The sequence below is a fragment of the Trichoplusia ni genome, chromosome 22 (genome assembly GCF_003590095.1).
Source record: "Trichoplusia ni isolate ovarian cell line Hi5 chromosome 22, tn1, whole genome shotgun sequence".
In the NCBI taxonomy this organism is placed as follows: Eukaryota; Metazoa; Arthropoda; class Insecta; order Lepidoptera; family Noctuidae; genus Trichoplusia; species Trichoplusia ni.
The window spans coordinates 6021067-6045752 of NC_039499.1; the positions used below are offsets into that span (position 1 = coordinate 6021067).

General features: G+C 39.1%; 1 protein-coding gene across 1 annotated transcript in view; it reads left to right on the forward strand.

The window, feature by feature from the left end:
• Window positions 1–19921, forward strand: part of LOC113504399 (flocculation protein FLO11) — a 46778-nt gene extending 26857 nt beyond the window's left edge. The window contains exons 3-6 of the mRNA XM_026886656.1: window positions 14586–14639; window positions 15184–15363; window positions 15925–16116; window positions 16243–19921. Of these exons, the coding sequence (XP_026742457.1) occupies window positions 14586–14639; window positions 15184–15363; window positions 15925–16116; window positions 16243–18824 (3008 nt within the window). The 3' untranslated portion in view covers window positions 18825–19921. The remainder of the gene's footprint in view (window positions 1–14585; window positions 14640–15183; window positions 15364–15924; window positions 16117–16242) is intronic.
• Window positions 19922–24686: the final 4765 nt, after the last annotated feature.

A 24686-nucleotide genomic window follows, 5' to 3' on the forward strand; every position in this document is an offset into this window, starting at 1 on the left:
ATATGTTACCTCGGCTTCCAGTATAACCGAATGAAGCAAGGCACCAGTGTTTGACAAGAAGCGACTGTCTATCTGACATCCTCGACCCAGCTGCCTGGGAAAACGACACTCTCTTAGACTTGTTGTGAGACAATCTAACTTCTAACCACCCGTAACATATGCCCGATTTAACGTGCCTTGGACACACGGAGGAGTTCACATTCTAGTTCACTTGAAGCTTAGTTAGTAAATTATAAGTATATGAAAGATAATATGAAGTAAAATCTAAATTGTGTTACAAGTTGTAGTGTTATGATAGACAATAACTATATGTTAATATAGTTTCACTAGTGTAGCTGTATAAAGCCATTAAAGTCCTTAAAATTCAGAACATAAGTGGACTTAGTAGTGATAAGCTGCAAGTATGCAAGTATTACTTTAAGAAATATACCCTTAGAGCTATCTCATTACATTACATTTTCTAAAACCATTACAAGCATCAGCAGTAGCTTTTATTTCCCAGTTGGGTGTAATATAAACAAACAAGTGCACATAACGGCGCTGATCAGATGCGAGCGGCCGATACCCGGGTGACACGAGAGTGGGATTTCCCCGGACGCGGCGCCGGGCACAAGCGAGCCTGTTTTCCTGGTAATACCAGAAGGCTTTTATTTTTAAAAGAGTATTGAATTTATTTGGGGCATTGGGGGCCGTTAGTACATTATTTAAATTTCGCCGGCTTCTTCAGATGCGTGGATGTCCATTATCCATATACTATTTGAAGTTGTCCTCTTTCCAAATGTTTTGAAATTCAGTGTGATGATTAATCTGAGGAAGGACTCGCTCGAGGAGTTAACTGACTTAATTACAGTTTTAATTATTAGGAGATATATGGATATTGCACTTAGTAATTTTCGCGACGTGGGACCATAATATTATTGACTCTATTCTTGCTGAGAACAAAGAAAACGTCAGTCATACCTAATACAAACTCTAATACTTCTCCAGTTACCACCCGATAGTAAGTCGAGCCGCCTCCAGCTCGCACCTCACGTGTCCTGCATCACGCTGCTCTCCGTTTACTTTGACGCCCTCTCGCGGGATGCTGCGAGCTGCCGGAATACCAATCAAATACGTGCGCCGACTGCTAACGCCAGCACAATGCTGACACAGATATTATACTCTATATTAAGTTGGATATCTAGACAATGTAGGCACAAACTGGTTTTTTTGCAAGAAATTTAGAAGGTACCAGTAGATTTAAGCTTTTGTTTGTAAGGAGTATATAAGTAAGTAGCTTAATTTTGTAAAAGAAATCGCCAGATAGAGATTTTTGTAAAACAAATACAGTCGATTTCAAAATTAAAAGTTGCAATAAAAGTATATAAAAAAGGACAACTAGCATCCGGACATGTTTAACTAGTTCCTTTGTCATTTATCATGAGATAACTTCACCCAGTTGGTGGGATACGTTTATTAATGATCATTAAACATCGTTTTCAGTAATTAAATCGAGTCGACAATTCCAATTAACTCATAACTTGAAGACATCACGTATTAAATAATACCAGATCGCCATCTGAAACGATAAATCAAATTCACAGAATGTGTGCATAAATCAGAAATATAAATAATATAACGATTATGTTTTTATTCTTAAATAACGGATATAATTATCGTTTAACCTTTATATCGTCTTTCGAGGATATCATTAGATATATATATCATTAGATAGTATAAAAATATACTATAGAAAAAACATTTACCTTAGGAAAAGAGATAATACTAAAACTACACAACTACAGGCAGAAACCCTAGGTTTTATCAATTTTTCCTAGCACTGATAGTTATCGGACTCATGTTATCTGCGAATGTACACCAGGTGTATGTATATAAATTGCCTCTTCAACAGATGTGGAAAATCAAATATAGTCCCAAAGTTTCAGACATTCACCCCATAGGAATCTTCTCCTATATAAAGTCCTTTCATAAGTTGCTATCTACATTGTCACAGCCCTCTTCGGCTGTGAGCTAGGGTCCATCTTAAATCCTAAGCTAAATGCCTACATGTATGTATATCGTTAGTCGATAACACATTCCAGCAGATAGTGATGCGCGGTCATTACAGCCTGCGGACGCCGTGCGGTATGTAGCGGCCTACTGTGGGAAAATAATTTACTTTGAAATATTTAATTTAACAATGCAAATACTATGTTATAATTATGCAGATGTAAGTCTATGGAATTTGAACATTGCAAAAAAAGAGGTACTCGTTAATTTTTTGCTTTTAGGTATTTTGTGTTACCTCAGAAATAGGTATCTTTACAATTTAAAAACCTTTTAAATTTTGCTGTTATCATATCGTAAGTTAGGAGACTTTAAGTGGAATTTATTTCCTCTAAGCTGAATCTTCAACGTCGTTTCGCTGACACAGTTTAATGTAATGTTCTGAGGTAATGTGTTTTATAGTCCTGCCTTGTATTTCTATCGTTGTCACCGCATCTTTACGGTACTTAAGCCCGCACCACTGCCGCCGCGCCGAGTCGTCGCATTTATATCAGGAACATAATATGAGACAAAGCACTTCCTTCATCCTATCAAAAAGTCGCGTCAACTTCCTCAAAGATGACACCATAAGATAATGCGATGGAAATTAATAAAAATTACGTCGGCTACTTACTGGCGCGCGTCCGGCTGACTCACTCTCGGAATGCCGTCGGTCCGGCCGGCGTCGCCCCCCCTCCCCCTCCCCCGGCCCGCGGCTCCCCCCCGCCAGCGTCCGCGCCTGCCCGCTGTCAGCACTATCTAGTCATGGGAATAGCACACTACATATAGCTCACCTAGGATGGGAATAGGTACCGTTGCTAAGGGCCTCACATTTCCTGTTAACTGACCCAACTCTGACAGATTTCGGGTAACGGAATATCAATTGTTTCGTATGGTTTACTGTGAACTTTGTCCTTAATGGAATTAGATTGATTACCGAACGTAATTGTTTAGTGACAAAAGCTTTTTATGAAAAAAAAACACGTTAATGGTAAAGTGCGTAAATCGAAAAGACTACAGCGGTAGAGTCGTGAGTGAGGAACTTTGGCAATCTGTCAGACGGGAACAAACGATCGGATCGAAGTTTGGCACCGCAATTTGTCACAGTTGATATACAGCCAAGAAAAAAAGAAGGGACAAACGAATCTGTCATAACGATATTTTAGTTTCAATAAAAAAGGAAAAAAATCCTCCTTGTAAAGTGTCACGAATCGCGAGTGCGATTGTCTAGCGCACAATGATGTGATTTATATGGCCTGATAGGACGGATTCCTTTTGTAATATGATATGGATGAATAAGGAACATTCAATGCTAGAACTGTATAACTGAAATAAATGCTGTTGTACTTGATTTACAGAATAAGGCTCTACAATTGTAAAGTATAAGAAAAAAGATAAAATATAAATCATAATATTAATATTTTACCTTTTCATTGCATCTCTTAACGTTGGCTACTTGAAAAGGGTAAAGAAACATATTCATGTAGCTTTTGAGGGTAAGATTAATATCAGTTGACGACACATGTATATCGCGTAACTCTCGCTCGGCCTATTTAAGACATGTCGTTGGATGCCGTGTACCGTGTGTGCTCGGAAAATTAATGTTCTGTCGAGAGCTCTCCTGAGGGCCTACTGCCACACTTACAAGTAAGATACCTGCACTTGTGGAAGCAGGACAGCCAACCTTGCGACGTAGAGCGGTGTCTCTCTTACACACACTGCAAGAGTTTTACTTTGAGAGGTATTGGTACGCCCTGTAATCATATCTCATATGTGTCTCTCTGATAATATCTCCCGGGATATCTTCGTGCCGACATTAAGCTCCTGATTTCATTTTAATTCCCGATTTCTGTAGAGTTGTGTTTTAATCGAATGCAGCTGTATTCCAAACGTTTTGGTGTAGTCATTTCATATTAGCGTGGATTAAAACATTTGGTGTTTTTATCAATTGGTAGTTTAAGTAAAAAGTATTGAGAATGGGTTTTTGTAATGTTGAAGTAAGAGATAGCGAAGTCTAGATTTATTACTACCGTTTTGTTTTATCTTGAATTCGAAGTTAAGGATTTAAAATGCGGGTGTTGGTACTATATTTACACGACTATGTTTTACAGTGAGAGATTCATAATAACATTACGCAGTGATGACTAGCGTAAGCGTTACTGAAAACCAATTTTATGAAATAAAAATAAAGTGAATGTGTGTATGCTCGGTACCTTATGATGCTCAAACGGCTGCAAGGATTCCAATGAAATTTGGTATGAAAGTAGCTGACATATTGGATTAAGACGTGGGCTTTTAATGTTTTTATCCTACTGCGCTAAAGAAGGTTAATGTTTTCGCTGTTTGATTTCTATAAGACAGTACAGTAACAATTAAGAAAAACAATAAAATAAAGACTACAACGTAACGTGTGTCAAGTTGTCGAGTGTCGCGCGGCGCGTGTTGATCGATATGATTGAATCCGTAATGTTATGCACAGCTCTGATAGGCATGCTGTTTGATAAAACTCCGCCATAAAGTTGTGACCATAAAAAAGAAAAATAAACGATAAACTCACATAATTTCCCTCGTAAACCGCTGCTACGTAATACTCGTGGATAGTTGGTATTGTTGCTACTGCTGATGCTGACGGATGACGTCACAGTAGCTATACCAATCTAAAGTGGGTAGGAGAGTCCCCTGAATGTATCAGATTTATTCAATTATTTTTAATGAGGACCAAAAAATGAAGTAGAGAAATTGAGGATAAAGGTTTGCTAATTACGAGACAGGCGTATTCTTCAATGAGGGCTGAATAAAAAAATAACGAGAATTCAAAATTGTGATGTTTGTTTTCCAAAACTTGTCCTGAATTAAATCAAGTAGTTAAAAGTACCTACAAGTTTTCTACACTTTCTTCTAGATTTAAAGCTATAAATTCGATATATAATAGCGTGTGTGTAACTCATGTGTTATGTACTCTACCATACGTAGAGCGGGTTTCACTTTCGTTCCCGGCTGGGCTCGCGGCGGCAGTCCTGCCTCGTTCCGTGTTTGATAAAACTCGTAACAAGGGCGTGGGTAGGTATCGATCGCGCCCGTGACACGCCGTATCTAGTCCCTAGACGCACCGGCGACGGGATCAACTATCGATTCCCAGCCTTCGCACCCTCTACATCGAACCCTTTGTATCACACGCGGAGAACTCGGTGAAGGTCGGTGCAGTAATCTATAGCAAACATCCATTACCTACCGATATTACGGCAGTTGTTATGACTGCATTCTGACGTTGCCAAGTTACTGTCGAATCTAGGAAATGAATCCGTAGCTACTTACCATGAACACGAAAATAACGTTATTGCGTGTTTGAAAAAAAAATGTTAGTGAATAATACAATTGATGTAGTACCTAATTTCTTTTGAATTTCAACAATACATTAACTTCCAACAGATGCCTAGTGGAAAATATTCAAATACATTGTTTGCCTTTTTAAGAAATTGGAATAAAAGAACTCTACCTTTGTGTACGTAAACCAGGTCAAAGAAAGTAGATTCTCTGAAGATCCAATAAAAGCAAAGATGTTTGTATTTTTTAACAATCAGAAAAAAACTTTTTTTTCCAATAACAAAGTCTGGAGCCTGGCTCTGAAAAAACGAACAAAAACCGTAACAAGCAGATAATCACTAATTGAAGTAACAGAGTGGAAGAGCTCTCGGTTTCCATACAATATCAGGTTCAGCGTCTCCGTAACGAGGCTATCGATAGCTGAACAATACATCATAAATCGATGTCCGGCATCTCGTTAATATCGGGGTGTTAATGAAGCTCCGCGGTGGCGGCGCCACGTGCGTCATGCACCAGCTGATGCCACGATAATCACCGATATTAGTCGGGACCACGGAATATTAGATACTGAAGATGTATGGGGTAATTGTCACATGTAGTCGTGGCATTAGTGTCTCATAAGGGTGGCTTAGAGTTTATGAGAGTGACAGATAACACAGTTATGTGTGTAGAAAAGAGTGTCATAATAATTATAATTTTGTACTAAATATAAGTTATGCTGTTGGTATACCTAACATAAATAAGTATCACCTTAAACATAACTTAGAAGAGTGGCTTGTCCTGCTGTCCTTTTCTAATGTTTTTCAGACCAGACTGAGTGCTTGTGAAAGTAATTATCTCTTGAAGTAATAAAGTCCTAATTAAGACACTCTCAATGGTAACTTAATACACGTAGGTATCTCATTAACAGAGCACAAAGGGCTTTCATATTAGGTTAACAAGCTTGTGTCTAACTTAGATGGGAGTTTGTGTGTCTATATGATGAAATAGTGACTTCTAAAGATATGTAAGGAAACAAATTGACCTCATGTTATATATGAGGTTAAGAATGTTTGTCAAACCTAAGTTATAATACGTAGAACAATTCTATGATTAAGTCTGTAATCTCGGCTAGATTTCATCCTTGATAGTGCTCTCAGTAATCAGTTCGAGTCAATGTCAGCTGTGCGCGTGCAGCCGAGTGTTAGTGACGGCTGCGCGACGCGCGTTGCACGTTGACTCCTATGACTCACGCTCTCACTTCCTTGTATACAATTAGTAATAGTTGAGCAAGGATATTGACAGATTCAATATTATATTTTGAAAACAGAAATCGTCTGAACACGTATTATTATGAAATCACCTCAAAATGTAAATCCTAGACCTATCTGTAATTACTTAGTATAGTTATCTATATAAAGCGCTGCCTTGTAACTTTAAATTTTACCTTGTCTGAGTAATTTAAAGGCCGATCGGTAAGCTATGGGTTTCAACAGCACCAAACAATAAGGCACGCAATGCAAACTGTATTGATTTATGGCGTCATCGATGGAGTACCTATACCTATAGGAATCCGAGTGTATTGCACATAATGCTGAACGTTTCATACAGTGATGTTGAGTCTAGAAGACAAATAGTAGGTACGAGTGTTATACGCCTTAATGTGGACATCGAAATCGAAATTGATTATCACTAAACTCGATGCGATTTTTTCATCAGATCCATATAACTCAAAAAGTAAGGACACTGATTTATTATAGCGGCATCCTGTATGATTAGAGTTTCCTTTGTCAGGCGACTGCTACAGGTTTCGTTTTATTCAGTTGTTGGAATGTTTTGTTCGGAAAGCCCCTCCGATACATGGGCGCGGTAAGTCTACAGTGACCTTAAAATAGAAACGGTGCTCAATTGTAGTAATTTCAATGTTATTATTCTGAAAATAGAGATCACTCCATTTTCAGAATAATAATATGTTAAAAACAAAATGTTAAAGTCATGACATTGTATACGTTATTGAAAAACACTAGTAACTCATTTTCTAGTAGGTAATAGAAAAATAATTTTCCATGGGAACATATTTTTCAAGTTGTTAATCGAAAAAGTACGTAAGTAGGCGAAATTAAGAGCAAGTATCCCGCCATAATTGAGCCGGGGCTTTAATTAATTCCTAACCGCGTCACAAAGGACCAAAAAGCGAAGTGCTTAATTAACTTGTATGACAAAGAAACAGCATGTTAATAGAGGCGGAATGGCCACCAGCATATGTTTTAATTAAAGCCGGCGGCTAGAGGCTGTCTGCTCCGGCTAATGAACGGCCGGCTATGAACCGCCCTGTTACACCCCGCACTCGACGCCTGATTAATATTGTACGAATATGTGCTTATGAATTGGGCCTGAATTACTTTTGGCAGAAATATAAAATCATTTTCAGAAAAGGATAAGGACAATGTTGATTTAACTAAAACCAATAAAAATAATGTAAAATAAAGTGCCTAAGTGTAACTTTATTATCCTTTTTGATCCTATTTCTGGTTCTCACCATTTAAGTAAGTCGGGTTATCGGCACAGCAACAGTTAATACCCCGGTGACAAGATACATTGAACTGGAGCCACGTCCATTAGCGACATCCTGCGCAGACTCTACCCCCTGCCTCAGTAACCGGGACGCCGGCTGCGAGGTTAACACCCGCGCCGGCCACTTCCTGCTTGCTGTCATCGCCGCCCTACTTACAGTTCATCCGCCCGCCCTTCGCGAGCCCGAGTCACTGACTCCCGGTTATCGGGACAGCCTTCGTTAAGGTCGACGCACAGTTAACCTTTGTGACATGAAAAATGGTTGTGGACGCTTAAACGTTGGCTTTTAATTATCCAGCTTTCATCTTTTTGGAAATTAATTACACACCCATGTGACAAGTGACAGGTTGAACCCGCAGCCCGTGTATATTGGTATCTGAAGTGTTGTGGAAATAGAATTTATTTTCCTCGCTCGTTGTATTATTCATCTCACGTTTTTGTCACGTGTGATCCAATACATATATCGATAACAATGCTCGTTATCACAATAAATTTTTGTATCGAATTTGTTCATGAACGTGACAAATACTTGTCGCGTGCGAATACCAGACTACACGCAGGACTGGTTTTCATTTTACTTTTTTCTCTCCCTGCAAATTAACATAATGTATAATTAATATAAATCTATTTACATAACTCTTTCGATTGCGCTCCGAAACATTATTAGACGAACAAATATTGCACGGTCGTAAATAATAAATATCGATATAAATTAAAATCGATTAGCGCTAGTTATATGAGATGCATCAATCGATTTGTATTAATACATTTCTATTCGAATTCAACTTGTGTATTACGGGGATTATCTTTGATGTTTTTTCAACTTCTGCATTGCTTTTTCTTCTCTCTGTTAATTATGACTGTCTGTAAACAGTAAACTTTCTTAGAGAGGTGGTCTCAAAGAAAGTTTGCTGCGTTTGTGGACGCGGGACACCACTACTAGCAGCGGCTACTACCTACTCTAGCAACGCAAACAAGTGAACCCGCAACCAAATATCACCTAAAAACCTTTTGTTGTAATGTATTTAGACTGATAATGTTATTCGCGTATTCATGTATGTCAGAAACAAAGCTGTATTAGAAACGTGTGTTATATTTGTGTCGGCCATATTTGCATGCGCGTCTGTTTGTTAATGCGTGTACATGTCATCATTTACTTGACCCCATTTATTTGGCCCGTTGTTCACATTATACAGCTTGAACTATGAGTATAATAATAGTAGCCTGAAGATTAACGACGTTATGTCTTTCACGTCGAATATATTATAATAAGCAATACCTACCTAAACAAATTAAATAAACCGTCTTTGTGAAGTCATCTCTAAAGAAAAACGCAAATGGTAATAACTAGACCCGAATATACTTGCTTATTATAATGAACTTTTACCAAGTTATAAGAGACTTGTTTAATAAGGGTACTTAGTAAATTTTCATTAACTCTCAAAATTGCTTGATTAAATAATAAATTAGTGTAAGGAGCAGTATATAAGGCGCTTATTGATCCTCTTATCACGAACTACAGTTTGTGGAGAAACCGTTCGTTATGTGTAGACGAGGGTCCAACACGCGCGCCCCGGAGGACTCCCGGCCTGCATGATAAACAAGACTAGATGAAAATAGACTTGATTTATTGTTACTGAGGTGTCTATTCTTGTTAATATGGGCTTACAAGCTGCTTACTGGGAAACCAGAAGAAATACCCACACTTGAGCGATGCGTGGGTAGAGGACTCTTTCTATGTAGAGTCTTCTCTTGATTGAAGATTATTTTTGATTAAATTATGGATACATTTTGTCATTATAATAACTTGTCAAACCCAATTATATAAATAAGAGAGAGAACTACGATTCGAGTTTCCACGCTCTAATGTAATAAGAAACAAATAATTAATTTCCTTCAATACAGCGAACACGGTAAAGCAATTATACGTGTACACAATGGGCCACATGTGTGTGTTTACACACGCAGTGACGTCACGCCGACCAATATCCGCGCAAATACAACCTCATTGTCCAACTACGACGTTTTAGTCTGCCAGAATAACATACCATACAGTTTTTACGTTAACGAAAAAAATTTATTTTCTCTCTCAGAGTCTACGAATTTTGTACTTGCTACGGCAGAGTTGTTTATTTGTAGCAAATGAAAATCTATGCTCGAGTTTTCCGTAAACCAATACATATTTCGTAATTAAAAGCAGTTGTAAGGGAAGTAGAGAGCTCCGCAATATCACGGGATTATATCTGTAGTATCAATAAACCGGGCTTCTAATAAGAGCCTTGAACAGGAAAGCTAATTAGAAATAGATTTTCAAATGAAAAGCTACCTTAATTGCTTACCTGTACGGTTTCTTTTTACTTAGTTACATTAAAAAGTAAGGTTTTAAAGAACATTAAAACCAATTTAGCTACAATTTAGTCTGTATAACTAATTAAAATTTTTTCAAACCCACTCTCTTAAATCTGTCTTTATGAGCAAAAGTTTAAAAAAATCTTCTGTAAGCAGTAAAAATATTGAAACTTTAAGTCATTTTTCAGTAAGAATAGGTCATGTTGAAGAAGAAACTAATTACCAGCAGCTGGTCGATGAACTTAACGTGTTTTTTGTTTGAACTGAAAGTTGAGCGGCTCTAGAGCTTGATAACGGCAGTTTTGGCACTTCTTCAACCAACTCACGAGTAAGTATCTCGGCCGAACTTTTGGAGATAGGACTCAAGTATCAAGATTTGTTGTTAGTGCTTCACCTAAATCTGGAGCTAATCTACAGAGATTGGAGAAGTTTCAAAGTATTTTTGACAAGTACGTGATAGTTTAGAAGTCCAATAGATTTCGAATATTCGCATTTAATTTGTTAAAGGTGATTTTGTCGATTGGAGAATTCACCGTTTGTGCCAATGCTTTTGTTCATTCTACAATAGGTGCAGCAGAAGTAAAAACGTCTCAATAATCAGCAACAAAATGTGGGACCTAATGGCGAAATTGATTTAGAAAGTTCAGTAAATATTACGTGTTTGGATGATATAATACTGATAATTCTGTTGTTAACTAAATGCCCGATTGGTTTTGAAAGGCAGAGTGTCCCAGTTGTGAGAGACGAGGCAACCGACTCAGATTTGCTAGAATTTGTATTTCAACACCTAGGAACTGACTAGAACGCGAGAAACGCTTTCCCGACTATATTGCGAGTTTAATTTCACGGCGTTGTAGACACATAGGTGTTGATTATACAATCTAGTCGAATATTTGATGAGAATATACTGTTTGTTGCAACAGAACAATGTCGAATTTAAACATAGAAACCTCATTAGATGTATACAATAATGACCCAAATTGCACTTAAAAAACATGTCCCACTCTCCTAGTAATCTGTAGTTTTAGTCAAAAACAAAGAACACTTGCTCAAACATAGCTCGAACAATAACTGTGAGCTTCACAAATATTGTATTAAATGTTATACAAATATGTGAACAGCGACACAAGCAAGGACCCGCTTCCCACCGGGGCAGTAACGCATGCAAATATTGGAGAATATCGATATTTTATATTTATGATGGACTGGTATGACCTGTCAAGCTACGGATCGAAAGTACGACATTTTTACATAAAGTGTGACCTCCGTCCAAATGTATGGAGGATACATAAAGATCTTGACATAACCTTACGACGCATCTGTCTATCACTACTTTACACCTTATAAAGGCTGAGGGGACTTGCCACTTAACAGGAACTTCAAATTCAAAAAGGGAGGGAGAATTAACTCTTGATATGATGATTTTGGGCTTGCTCGGGTCAGAAATGTCTGTCTCAATAGTGTTACACCGTTAATGTAACACTAATTAATAATTGAGGAAAATTAGAATCGTATTCCTCTAATCTGTATCGCGGAGTGACCGCACGTCAAGGTGTTTTCCTTTTCTGTATGTGAAGATGTGTTGACAGCCTTCAGTGGCTGACCGAGAAACAAGGTCATTCAGTACTTGTGTGGTCTAGCACTATGTGGAACTAGAAAATGATAATTTATAGTGTTTAATTTATTTTAATTACCATATAAGGGACTTTTCTGGTCTGGTTTAGATCGTTATCCTTAGCTTAGCTTAGCTTTTATTTCAAAGGAAAAGATCAACTAACAGTTATCGTTATTATAAAAATACTATAGCAACTTTACTAGTTCATCAAAAACAATATATATCTAGGTAATAAACTCCATTTTGTTAACCTGAAATTGTAGATTTTTTGTTCACAAACGATCACTCAGATATACAGAAGTCAAAAAGACATTTCCTCAAGAACACGTGAGACGACATAAAAACAGCGTCGTATTCATCGCGATTCGGAACATAAATCAAAGAGCGCTGTAATGCCGGCGCGCGGCCCATTCACAGTGCGACTGAAAGGCTTGTCGCGACTGCTGTTCACGGCCTGTACAATTACGTGAATACGAGAGTGGATGCTCTTATGAGATTGTAATAAAACGCCCGGCGACCTGTAATACATTATATGTTCTTGTATTACTTGTAACATAATAGCGGAGCACTTAAGGGTTTTCTGCCTGTAATCTTGTCGAAATTATTATATTCATCCGATTTTTTAAACAAGTCACTCACTAAGGAATTAAATCCTTGTGTCGCGGGTGGTTTCACAAACATACAAATCACATGTACAATGACGTCCAGACTCAGAACAAGCATTCGGGGATCACACAAATGCTTGTCCTATGCGGGGATCGAACCCGCGACACGACGCGCTCAGTGGTTCTCGCGTGGTGACCTCAACCACTCGACCATCAGTGTAGTCATGTTTTTTAAATTCTTAAACAATAATAACTTACCTACTTAATACCGGGAACCGAAACCGAAAAGGTCGCATTTTCTGTTTAGACTTCCGTTTATAAGATAGTTTCCACTTGGAATACAGACTATTTTCTACTATTTCCTTGGAAATAACATTTTTAGGTATCATGAACAAAATTATTGTCTAGACTCAAACTGCACGATATTGCGTTCAACCGTTATTAGTAAATAAAAGTCTCTATCGTTTTCCTATTTACCGGTGCATGATACCGAGTGCCTAGTGTTTGCGGAGACATTGCGGACACTGATATCTGATATTGCAGTAAACAGCCGTCAAATTGGTAAACAGAATAGATGTCGGTTGCGACGTCGCATTCTTGCAACTTTGCGCTCCGCTTTGTGTAATAAGTGCATAATGATATTCGTGTACGTGTAGAACCGCTATTAAATCTGAGTACTTCTCAAATGTTCTAGGCATCAAGGATTATTACAGAATTTTACACCTGCGATAAATTTTACAGCAGGCCCGCGATGTCGCAGTCAAAATTACATCTGCAGTCGTAACGTGAATGGTGGCCAGGCGTAACCCTGCCTCAAATGTCAAGTGGATAGAGAATTACACTGCTTGGAGATTATACTGTAATACGACATTTTATGAGCTAACAAATTTTGTTTACACCAAAAACATATATTATTAACACAAAGTCGAATGTAACGTTTGCTACAAGTGTTACTGTCTTACATTGTTACCGTATAAACAACATATATTTCATCATAATAGAACGTCAAACGAAATCCATAATATATTTTATGCTTAGTTTAAATTTAAGTAGGTTATACATTTGTATTCCGCTGAATAGTCGTAAAATGAATGGCACGTTTTAGTGTTGCGTAATCCGTCCAGTGAATGGGAGGCTTTACCCTCATTTAGGAAAAACAAAACATTCCCTGTGAGAGTAATTAGTCGCATTGATTTGACTCCAGTGGGTCGCAAGAGTCTCAGAGGGAGGGCGGAGAGGGGAGGGGGGGGGGTGCAGGTTGGGGGTCGCGACAAACTTCGAGTGCTGCTAAATACCAAGTACTACTTAAACTTCTTTCTTTTGCAAGTAATTCGTGAGGGGAGAAATGACAGAATAAAATATAGAGCCACTTAGGAAGTTGTAATTGTAAAGCCTATTTTCGATGTGGAGTACAGACCCCTTGTTACCCGGAGAGTGTAGCTAGCTTGATATGTATGATTATTTTCTTACAAATTTTACACAATATTTTAAGCGTTATTTGATTGTTTATGAATGATTTTTAATACAATGAGTTTACCAGTTACCTTTTGCGTTACTAGACGAACACAATAGTGCTGCCATTGAAACTTTAATTTCGTATCAAAACGGAGTAGAGCCCGAGTAACGAACACACACTGCTTGCTAGAATTTTAAATCGTATTTCCATGAGTAAAGCCGGCGCAGTCGACGTCGCGTACTCTACAAACAGACTCAGCTCAGCGCCGCCTCGCAAGTTAACCCTACCGCATTAAAATTTCACGTCGTCAGCGTCTTGAGGCAGCCGAGCACCGATAATGATTAAGTTAGTGAACCGAGTTTCGTTTGTAATTCATTCGGCCGCCGAAGTTACGGCCTGATGCAAATTGTGCGCCAAGGGACCTCAATCAAAGACAATTGGTGGCGGAATTGAATTTGCCTTCGCCTCTGCTGCGCCATGGCGGCTGTGCGACATCGGCTTACTGGATTATCTGGATTTTGTAGGACATTTCAACTCTGTTAAACTTAGTGTTTGGCTGATTTCAGCTGAAACTTTCATCATGTTTCCATCTATTTCTCAGAGCATTTCAACTCTACAATATCGTATGACTGTGCTAAGTCCATTTCTTTCGTTGCAGGTCCCCTGGGCCCGCTGCCGAACGTGACCAGCGCCGATGTCGGCTTGAAAGAAGGTGAGAACTCCAATACTTGTGATCAGACTCGTAAATACATATGATTGTTTTGATTTAAACTAAATCAAGTTATGGCAGTATTATTTTGTTATTGCAATCTTCGATTACCGTCTTAATAAATAGAATACCGTAATTAAAAATGCATTAACGGCTATGAGTACTATAATTTTACTGAATGAATATCATGCAACTGACTCAATACGCGTGTGTTTATCTGTCACCGTACGATAAATAATGACTTTGTTGACATGCAGATTTATACGTTCACTCTGTTATTAGTTTAGTTAATTAATATTATTTGTAATACGTAAGAGATACAAAAATAGACGGTGCATTATTCAAAAAATTTTAGTAAGTTTAATATTTATACAGTTGATTGATCGAAATATGGAGGTAACAAAATATTGGTAAACCTATATTCTAATGAGTGATTACTAGAACAATAGAACTTTGTAAACAAACATTTACCCAGGACAAATAGTGCTAGCAAGTCACTTTAATTTATAAATGATGTAAGTACTTATCAAATAACTTATTTTTTCAGGAAGCTGCGCCCTAGGCGATGTAGTGTATATGCCGGGTGACGAGTTCCCTGGGTCAGGCCCATGTGAGAAGTGCACGTGCAGCGGCGGCGGCGTGCAGTGCACGCGCCAGACGTGCGAGCCGCGCCCCGGCTGCAAGGCGCTGCACAGGCCCGACCACTGCTGCCCCACCTACCAGTGTGGTATGAACGTCTTCCAATAACACTAAAAAAAATTATAATAACTATCGTGAGACTGATTCATTATTAACTGATGTAACGGTTTACGCACGCATATTTATCGGGAGTGCCCGACTAGTTTCGGACCCAACGGGAGTCCTTAATCACGAGCTGACGCGGCGGGATCGCGATTCTTACGAAAATTACGAATCATCCTAATACTTGCCAACTTGTAGATTTAGGTTTTCTTAGATCAAAAGTACCTTTTCTAGGGATTGGTGACTAATTTGTTTCTACTAACGCCATCTGTTGAGTAGTCTAGGAGTCAGCCAACAGAATAGTCTCAGAGATGACAATTCGAAGCTCTCCATATTCATATACTTCATTGCGTTCTACAATTTATGTCTATAATAGAAACAATTGTGGACATGACTGATCGTTTTGATTGATTAAAAAAAGATTCATAAATTCAAATACTCATTTTTAGTTCCCTTTTTAACTTATGTGCACTTCGTGAAAATGAGGAGGATATTGATTCGTGTTTATGCAAGTACGTGGGTTTAACTTTCAATTATGTATTTTCAGAGTGTGAGCAGGAAGGTCGGGTGTACGGCAACGGAGAGAAGCTGGTGGATCCAGCGGACCCGTGCCGCGTGTGCTACTGCCAGGGAGGCGAGGTGGTGTGCCGGCGCATCGCGTGCTTCGTGCGCGACGACTGCACACCGCGCCTCGTGCCCGGCCGCTGCTGCCCAGAGTACGATAACTGCCCACTTAGAGGTCAGTCAAGAAACAATTTCCATAGAGCTTTTATGGAAATAACATTTTAACCTAAATATTTATTACACTGTACATCAGTAAATCATCTTTTTTATTTCTATCACGAATTAATTTTCTTGATTTCAGGTGTAACAAGCTTGCCCGGCGTATCATCATCAATTCCAAGCGTCCCCACGGCTGAAAGCATCGAATCTCGTCCGGCGCCACCAAAAGAAAATATTAAGCAAGAGATTACTATCAAGGAAATAACACCCGTGTCCGAGATCCCCGTCATCACTGATGTAAAGATTAAGGAGATTCTCCCTTCACCAAGTATTGAAGTAGCAGAATACTCGTCGTCAAAGTCTCCTCTTATTCCACGGGAAGCTACCTCCGAGAAGATTGACAAAGATGAGTCAAAAACTGAATCCCCCAGTGTCATAGAAGTACACTCTTCTTTACCAGTCATTGTATCGTCTCTGGACACAACACAATATACCGACGCTGAAAATAAAAATGTGGATGCTCCACCGTCTAAAATTAGCTTTTCCACACAAGACTCTATTTATAGTGCCATCTACCCGTCTAACATCCCAATCGTAGCGACTATGGGAATACCACCCGCGACTCCAGATCCATTCCCGGTAGTAACGACTAAAGCTCCCATCATCGAGGAAGAAGATACATTTGATCATAATCCAGCTTTTCCACCTTTACCTGATGATTTAGCTGTACTACGGAACCACGAAGATGAGATAGTCCCGGAGCAAGTTGTTGACAATGACCATGTATCTAGTCATGATATTGTAGTAGCTAGCATATCACCAGTTACTGAAGCTGAAGTTAAAGAACCTTTGACCACCACGTCTAAAGACCTTCCGGATACAACTACTGTAACGACAACTGAAAAATCTAAACCAGAAACAGAGACTACAACTGTCAGTACTGAAGCCCCAAGCTTTAAGGAAAATCCTATGGTAAACTTGAGATCTGCAATACCCACAGAACTGTTTAATTCTCCTTCTCTTGTTCCTGAAGAGGTAACTGGAGAATTGGATGAAACAACAATAGCTGACTACTCAACAAAACAGGCATCGAGTTCTACAACCGATGCTACAGGAAAATCAGAAGAGTTGATAATTGGAAAGGCTGCTATATCAACAGAGGACGCAATAACATCAGGCGAAATTACAACATCTATTCCTGAACTTGAGATCACAGCCAGTAAACAAAACATGGAAATTGAATTAGAACCGAGCTCTAAAGATCAGGAACAGACAACTAGCTCTATAGCAAAATCAAATGTTGCCACTGAAATTACCTCTCAAACGGAGCTCAGCTCCCTGCCAATTGAAACTAGTGACCAGAATCCTCCGGAAGTCCCTGAGAATACTACTCATGACAAGGATCTTTCAGCGACAACAGATTCATTGGAAATAAGTTCTAAAGTACCTGTGACAAGTTCTGAAGTTATAGCCGTGTCTAGGGCAGCTTCTAATGAAAATACTGGATACGAAAACGTAGAAACTACGGAATTTATTGTGACCTCTTTTGCTTCGTCGGAAACGTCGACAGACAATGTTGAATTAATTAAAATCTCTGCTGATCCCGAAAAGCCATCTGCGGCTATAATTGAATCGGCTGATGGAAAAACCACTAATGACATGCCAGATCCTATCACCGACGTAAAAATTAAAGAGATTCTTCCTTCAACCAGCATTGCTGTCGAAGAATACACTTCAACTAAGTCTCCTCTTACAGCACGAGAAGCTACTACCGAATATGTGGAAGCCACAGAAAATACTGCTAAGTCTTTTGGTTCCTCGGAAACTTCAACAGACAGTGTTGAGTTTATTAAAATTTCTGCCGACACAGAAAAACCATCCGCGGCTATAATTGAACGGGCTGGTGGAAAAAACACAAATGACTTCAATGAGCTTATTCAGATAGTGCGAGATGTGGCCTCCATCAGCGACCAGACGGATCAGGAGGATACCAGCCAGCAAGTAACTACACCTGCTAGCTTATCTAATTCGGAGGAACTGATTCCCGTGAATTCTGGTTATAAGAGTAAAAATAAGAACTTTAATCAGAACTCAATTACCGAGATACCACTGAAAAGTAAGATTTCGAGTAAGCCAAAAGTAGAGATTGAAGATGATGAATCAGAGAGCGTTACCGACTCGCCACCGCCGTTTGATAAGGTGGAGCCGACTACGAGGAGACCCATTATTGACAACGTGTCGGATGACGTCAATATTGCGGGGAATAAAACAGACAAAAAAGACATTGAAATAATTACGCAGTCATATGTGCCGACCATCAATCACAAGCGACCTACCAAAGTAATTAGGAAGAGCAATGAGAAGTCTACGTCAGACGAGTCACTGAGTCTGTCAGCCTCTGTAGAGACTGCAACTGACACGAGTGCGTCGAATGAGACTCTCAGCATGTCGAACGAAAATGAGCGACTGGGCGATCCTGTGGTTGGAACAAGTGTTAATGAATCTGTCACCACCGCAGCTGATCCATTCACGACAAGCGATATAGTAACTACCGCTGCACCCACGAGCGGCCCCAGTACTGTGGTCACGGCGGCCCCTGCGGGAGACTTCTCTACCCTCACCACCACTCTCGCGCCAGCAGTAGAGTTCAAAGCGACCACCACGCCAGCTCCTGCGAGCACTCTTAGCCCGTCACCTACTTCAGCGCCCGCGAGCGCGCAGTGAGCAGCCATCCGGCGCCACCTCGATGGAACCTCAGCTAATAAGCATTTTATAGAAAGTAAGTTTCGTTCTTGAAACTGTAAGTTAACGTAGAGACTATTAGGTTTATAGGTATATGTGACCTTTTCGGAATCGATCATATTCCTTGTCAATTGATGGCCGGGGACGGAGTCCCGCCGCCGGTCGTTTGTATTTCGTAATGTAAGTAGAAGGCCAGGGCTGGCCGGCCAACCTTATGTGTATTAGCTGGACAAATTATTTATAATACATTAGCGTTAGGAAGCGAGCGTGCGCCGCCAGCGAGGTGTCACAGTAGGGGCGAGGCGATTCGAGCCTCGCGTTATCGGTAAGTTATTTATTTGTTTAGTGAGAGATCGTGAGTAGAGTGATCGATAAGTAAGCAACCAAGCTAGTCAACATGTGACAGTGCAGGCGCGCCGCGGCCGCGAGCCGCCCGCATCTCGACGCCACGTTGCCATTACTGCTAGCTGTATTTAACGAGAACATGACAAACGCAGACAGTAACGTAAGCATTCCGTGAATAGATTTAGTTCCTTTAACTTTTTTAAGAACAAACTGTAGTCGCGCGAGAGCGTCGACGCGAACCATACTTATATCATAACAAAATTTGGTACAAAACGAATTTGATATTTAGAATATTGTCAACCTTATGAATGATAAAGTTTAGGAATAGACGAATTAGAAGTAAATGTGATCGCACGTACACTTTATTTATTGCACTTAGTGGCGGTGTGTTCGTGGGGGATTCTACCGGAAGGCTCAAGCGTAGTGTAAGGTATATTTATTGTATTCTACGTACGGTAGGTTCGACGAAGCAAGTGACGTTTACTTTCCTTGGTTTCGTTCGGTTCAATTGTCTGCTATGGTCAGTTCATTAGTTGTGACTCCTGTGAGTGCCGGCACACACGAGCCCCGCGCGCGAGGCCGCTCACTGCGGCGGGTCCGTGTGCGCCGGCACTGTAGTGCGGCTTCTTGCTCCGGAAGACTGTCACTTTTCCCGGGCAATAAGCGCACGTGCTCACTGTATTATTTAATTAATAAATATTGTTTTTTTTACAAATAAAAGAAACCTAGACTGATGTTTTGTTTTATTTTTTAAACCCTTACTGTTTTAAATGAGTACCTTTATGAGTTAGTCAAAAAATACATGCAGATAAAAGATATCATTTACACCTTTACGGGCCTGAATCATAAAAAAATATGTTAATTGAATGATTTCCAATTTCGAAACTTAAATAAAAAGTTTTATAACTGCAAACTTATACAATTCAATGTACCTGCAAATCTATATGTGAGTCAGCTATTGCCGTAACAGGGTCCTTGGAAGTCATAGAATAGGACTAATTTTAATAAAGTAATGAGTGTCGCTAGTGCACGAGTGAGAGCGATGCTCTCATGGCTCCCGATATGGTGGTGTTGCTTCACCGTGGAGGTCGGAGCCTTGTGGGGCGCCGGTGACCCACATGGAAAGCAGACCAGCCAGCCTTGCTGTCACGCTGCCGCACCGCGCAGTGCACATAGTAACTGAACAATGTAGGTTTATAAAGGACTATCATAAATTTGTTGTATGCAAAGGAGGACCCTAACTCTGTTTTACAATGTACATTTGCTATCGAAATCAAAACAACAAATATAATTGCTCCAGTTAACGTAGGTGTAGCCACAATTTAACGCATTTACTTGCCGTTTAGTGTTGAGCGACAGCTCAAGTGGCGGTACATACATTGACGTTAGGCACTAGTGTGGCATTATCAGTATACCCGAAAAATCTTTAATTATTTCCTTCAAACCAAACTATGTTTATAAAACAAAGACATCAATAACATCACCATGGCAACAACAAACGTTTGACATTAAATTCTGTACTCCACTGTTGACACAAGTTAGTAATTTTTAACTGTTTGTTTGTTGAGCAAATATGAACGGCTGTTTGTCCGTCAAACACGACTTACACAAACAACTTAGTGTTTGTATTAAAAACTTAAAGTCAACAAGTAATACTTGCGTGGTAAGGCATGTGATTGATTTGAATTTTACGGTAGTGTTTTATTTGTTCGCAGCGAGATGTTTCTTTAGATAACGTATCTAATAAATAGTATTTCTTCTCTTATGAGTACTCATGGCCGTCCCCATAACTATATTTTTGATATCTTTTGATTGAGAGAAAAGTATCTTCATATAAAGTTAATTTGTGTGGACTATTCTGAATGATAGAATGACAGAAGACTTATTCTAAAGAATAAGGACCCACCCAAAGTCATCTTTTGTTGCCAAACAGTGTGATATTGGCATTGAGGTGCTCGTCACTTGCCAATGCCATACACAGATATAGCTTTGAGTTAATTATTAATATTAATGTAAACTTTAAGGAAACTGGCAAAGTTCGAGACCTCATTTTACATACGATTTTTTAAATCCAACTTAATATAGTGGTTTCTTAGGTTTACGCGAATGTTAGACATTGAAATGAAACTACTTTTACGGATTTTATCGCGGTCTAATTTTTGATTTAGTTGCCCGTGACCATGATACCTGCAAAGGTGTCGAAACGTCGGGAACTAAAATCAAAAATTAAATCGCGATAAAATCCGTAAAAGAAATTTCATTTCAATGTCCAACTTAATATTATATATTTTCTAATGTTACGTTTTTCCTTTATGAAAAATGCAGGACAGAAATAAGTGTTTCATTAAAAACCGTTAAATTATTCGAGTCTATTTTCAGTACTTTAAAGCAAAAAGAAAAAAAAACGAGAAACTCAACATTGCTATGATATTTTTAAGAGTTAAAAATTGTTTAAATCTTTGTAGATGTCCGTAGCCGTACAGGTATCCTCAAATATTTGAAGTAACAAAATTACAGACCTAAAATTATTTACAATATTTGAGAATTGCCTAATAAACTATTGATGTACAGCACAACACGACCGTGTACCTACAGTTAGGCGCGGTGGTGCTAATGGTGCTACAAACTATGTGCTATTACATTATGCCGTTGTCTCCTAATTGGCATCGGTCCTACAATGATACGCGTTCTCATCGACGTACAGCGACCTGTAGACGGCCTGTGAGCTGTAATTCAGACACTTTTGTAAAAAATCTACATGTTTAAACTCATTTCACGATGAGAACGCATCGTTTCACTGCAAGATCGTTGCCAGTTAGTAGGTCATTTACGGAAACATTGACATTTATTTACTATCAACTACTGTAGCACCTTTCCAATGGCAGAAGTACTGCTAGTAAATGTAAGAGAACGTCGCCTGCGCGGCCTGCGTCTTAGAATGTGTTGCGGTGCTCTCGCTGCGTGCACCAAGGATTGTGTAAGACAAAACAAGTGAATGTGTCCATATAAAGCATCTCTACAACATACAGTCATAATAATATTAACTGGGAATAAAGGAATAAAGCAGACTATTTAGCAGAGCTTGATTCCCTCGGCTTTCCTATTCAATTAAAAGGAATCGTACGAGAAATGGTGCATACGTCAATACGTGGTTTAGGTAGTAAATATTGAGCTAAATTATTACATTTATTAATTGGAAGAGAATTTTTGATCTTGCCAAAACAAAATGGTATCCATTGACACCTACGATAATATAATAAGACAGTATTGTTGTGCGTTACGGAAAAGGTCCTCTTCGTCCGTCTTTCTCTACTTCCAAGCTACGCAATTATGAGTCAAATATAAATAGGTACTTGTAAATGTGGTCCCTAGTAAAAGTATTACCAAACGCATGAAATATCGCGACGCCATATTATATATTTTAATTTATCACCCTGTTTCTTACATATAGTAGGTGAGAGTGTGACCTTACGGCCTTCTATTTCATGCTCAGTGAATACGTGACGTTGCCTGAAGTCTAGCGCTACATCAGCTGACGGGGGGGGGGGGGGGGCACCACAGTCGTGTCCCCTGCGGGAGACGGTTAGTGCTCATCAATAGTGGTATGAAATATCTATGAGCGGTGTAAGATACAGGCATAAGCGGGAGCGGGGCAATTGTCTGTCAAGTGTCATTGTCTGTATCTGTAAAGCATAATGTAGAGATGAATATACAATTTAAAACATCGTAACCTCTATGATTACTATGCTCAGGTTGTAGAATTTATTTAATATAGAGTTGCTATGAGAGCAGTTTGTTTGGGAATAAAATAATATACATACACTTCTGTACAATGCTGTACTGTTGCATATTTGACTAAGTTTTAAATTTCGCTGTCGCTTATGACTTTTACCTGTATCAACGTGTGAAGAGGGCACGGTTGCTCAACGCGAGCGCGGTGTTGCGCAGGCGCACGACCTCTGCCCCCGTCCACCGAGCACTCTCATTGTGACCGCTCAACTATCGCGCACTTTTTAATTTAACCATTAATTGTATAACTAGTAACTAATTTGAAATTTGAGTAATGTTATATTGTCCTTAGCTTCTTTTTAACTCTAATGGTCAAATTATAAGCTTTAATGGACATGACATATTTCTGTCATGGCGAGATATAAAAAATGCTTGGAGTCTACCATCATGTCTAACAGTAATACTGCTGTATTTGTAGAAGTGAGACACGACTCTACACCTTGTAGGGCACTGTCTCATTTCAACAATAATAATTAAAAAGTGGTGGCGGCCCCTGATCTTACTTCATTCACGAATTATATATTTAAGCGGCTCAGGTATCTAGCTCACGACAAACGTATGAAACATCTGAGTAATAAATTAATGTAGCACGTCGTTGCTTCAGGCGCGTATTGTTTTAATGTTATCGGCCATTGAGGTCAGCGGCCATACCGCGGCTATTGAGTATCGCAATCATAATTAATATTTATGTTATTTATGCGGAAGAATGCGCTCTCGTGTTAATATGTCTGGGATTCCTCGAAATATAATTTTAACAGCTTATGAACTGATGAAACTTATTTTCGTTTGAGTATTTGAAGTCGTTCAACAACAAATAATAGTTGTAAAACTGTAGAATACCAATAGTATTTAACTATCAGAACAATTTTGACCATCATTTTCGGAGCGATTGAAATTTTTATTAGAGGCATTGTAAAACAAACTGATAAACTGTGGTCTACTAGATTAAGGATATAATTATTATAATAAGATAAATAATGTAGTACTTAATAAAATTTTATGTATTGTATAGAATTTTGCTAAGATGCAGCATCACGATACAATATTTATCAATGACGCTACCAAGCAAATGGTCATAAAATTCATAGAGTTCAGCATTCATATGTATTGCTCACCAGATGATTGCGAGTGCATCATTTAGTGCATGAGTGCGTGTTGCGACACATCTCCCGAGATCAGTGTTAGCTGTGTGCAGACACAATTAGGAGGCAAGCGAATATGTTTAGATTGTAATGTTTATTGCAATGCTTATTTTGAAAACATTGCTTAACTTTTCTCTGTCTCTACGTCTATTCGACGTATGGAAAGGCTTGTACTATGTCACCGTCAGGTACGCTGTTTATGCTTGGGAAATATTTTATGGAAACTTTCTTCGTCCTGGAGAAGGCGGCAAGGTATACTCTTGTCTCATAAAATCCTGCTGTTACCCTTATGCTACCCTTCCCTTATTCTAGAGATGATGGGAATTCGATGCCAACTACTGCTATACCGCAGCACGCACGCTCTTTTGTCCATAGCCGCAGATGTTAAATACGAAGTGTTCGTCCTTTTCATCTTCGATTTAGAGCAGCAATTTTCATTGTTGTGCGTCGGGTATGGCGAAGGGCAATCTTTTTGTTTGAACTGCCAGGTATCCTAACCTTTAGCTACTACTTGAAAATTCATTTTTACTTCAGCTTTAAGTAAATAAAAAGTTAACTGTTCTTAGCA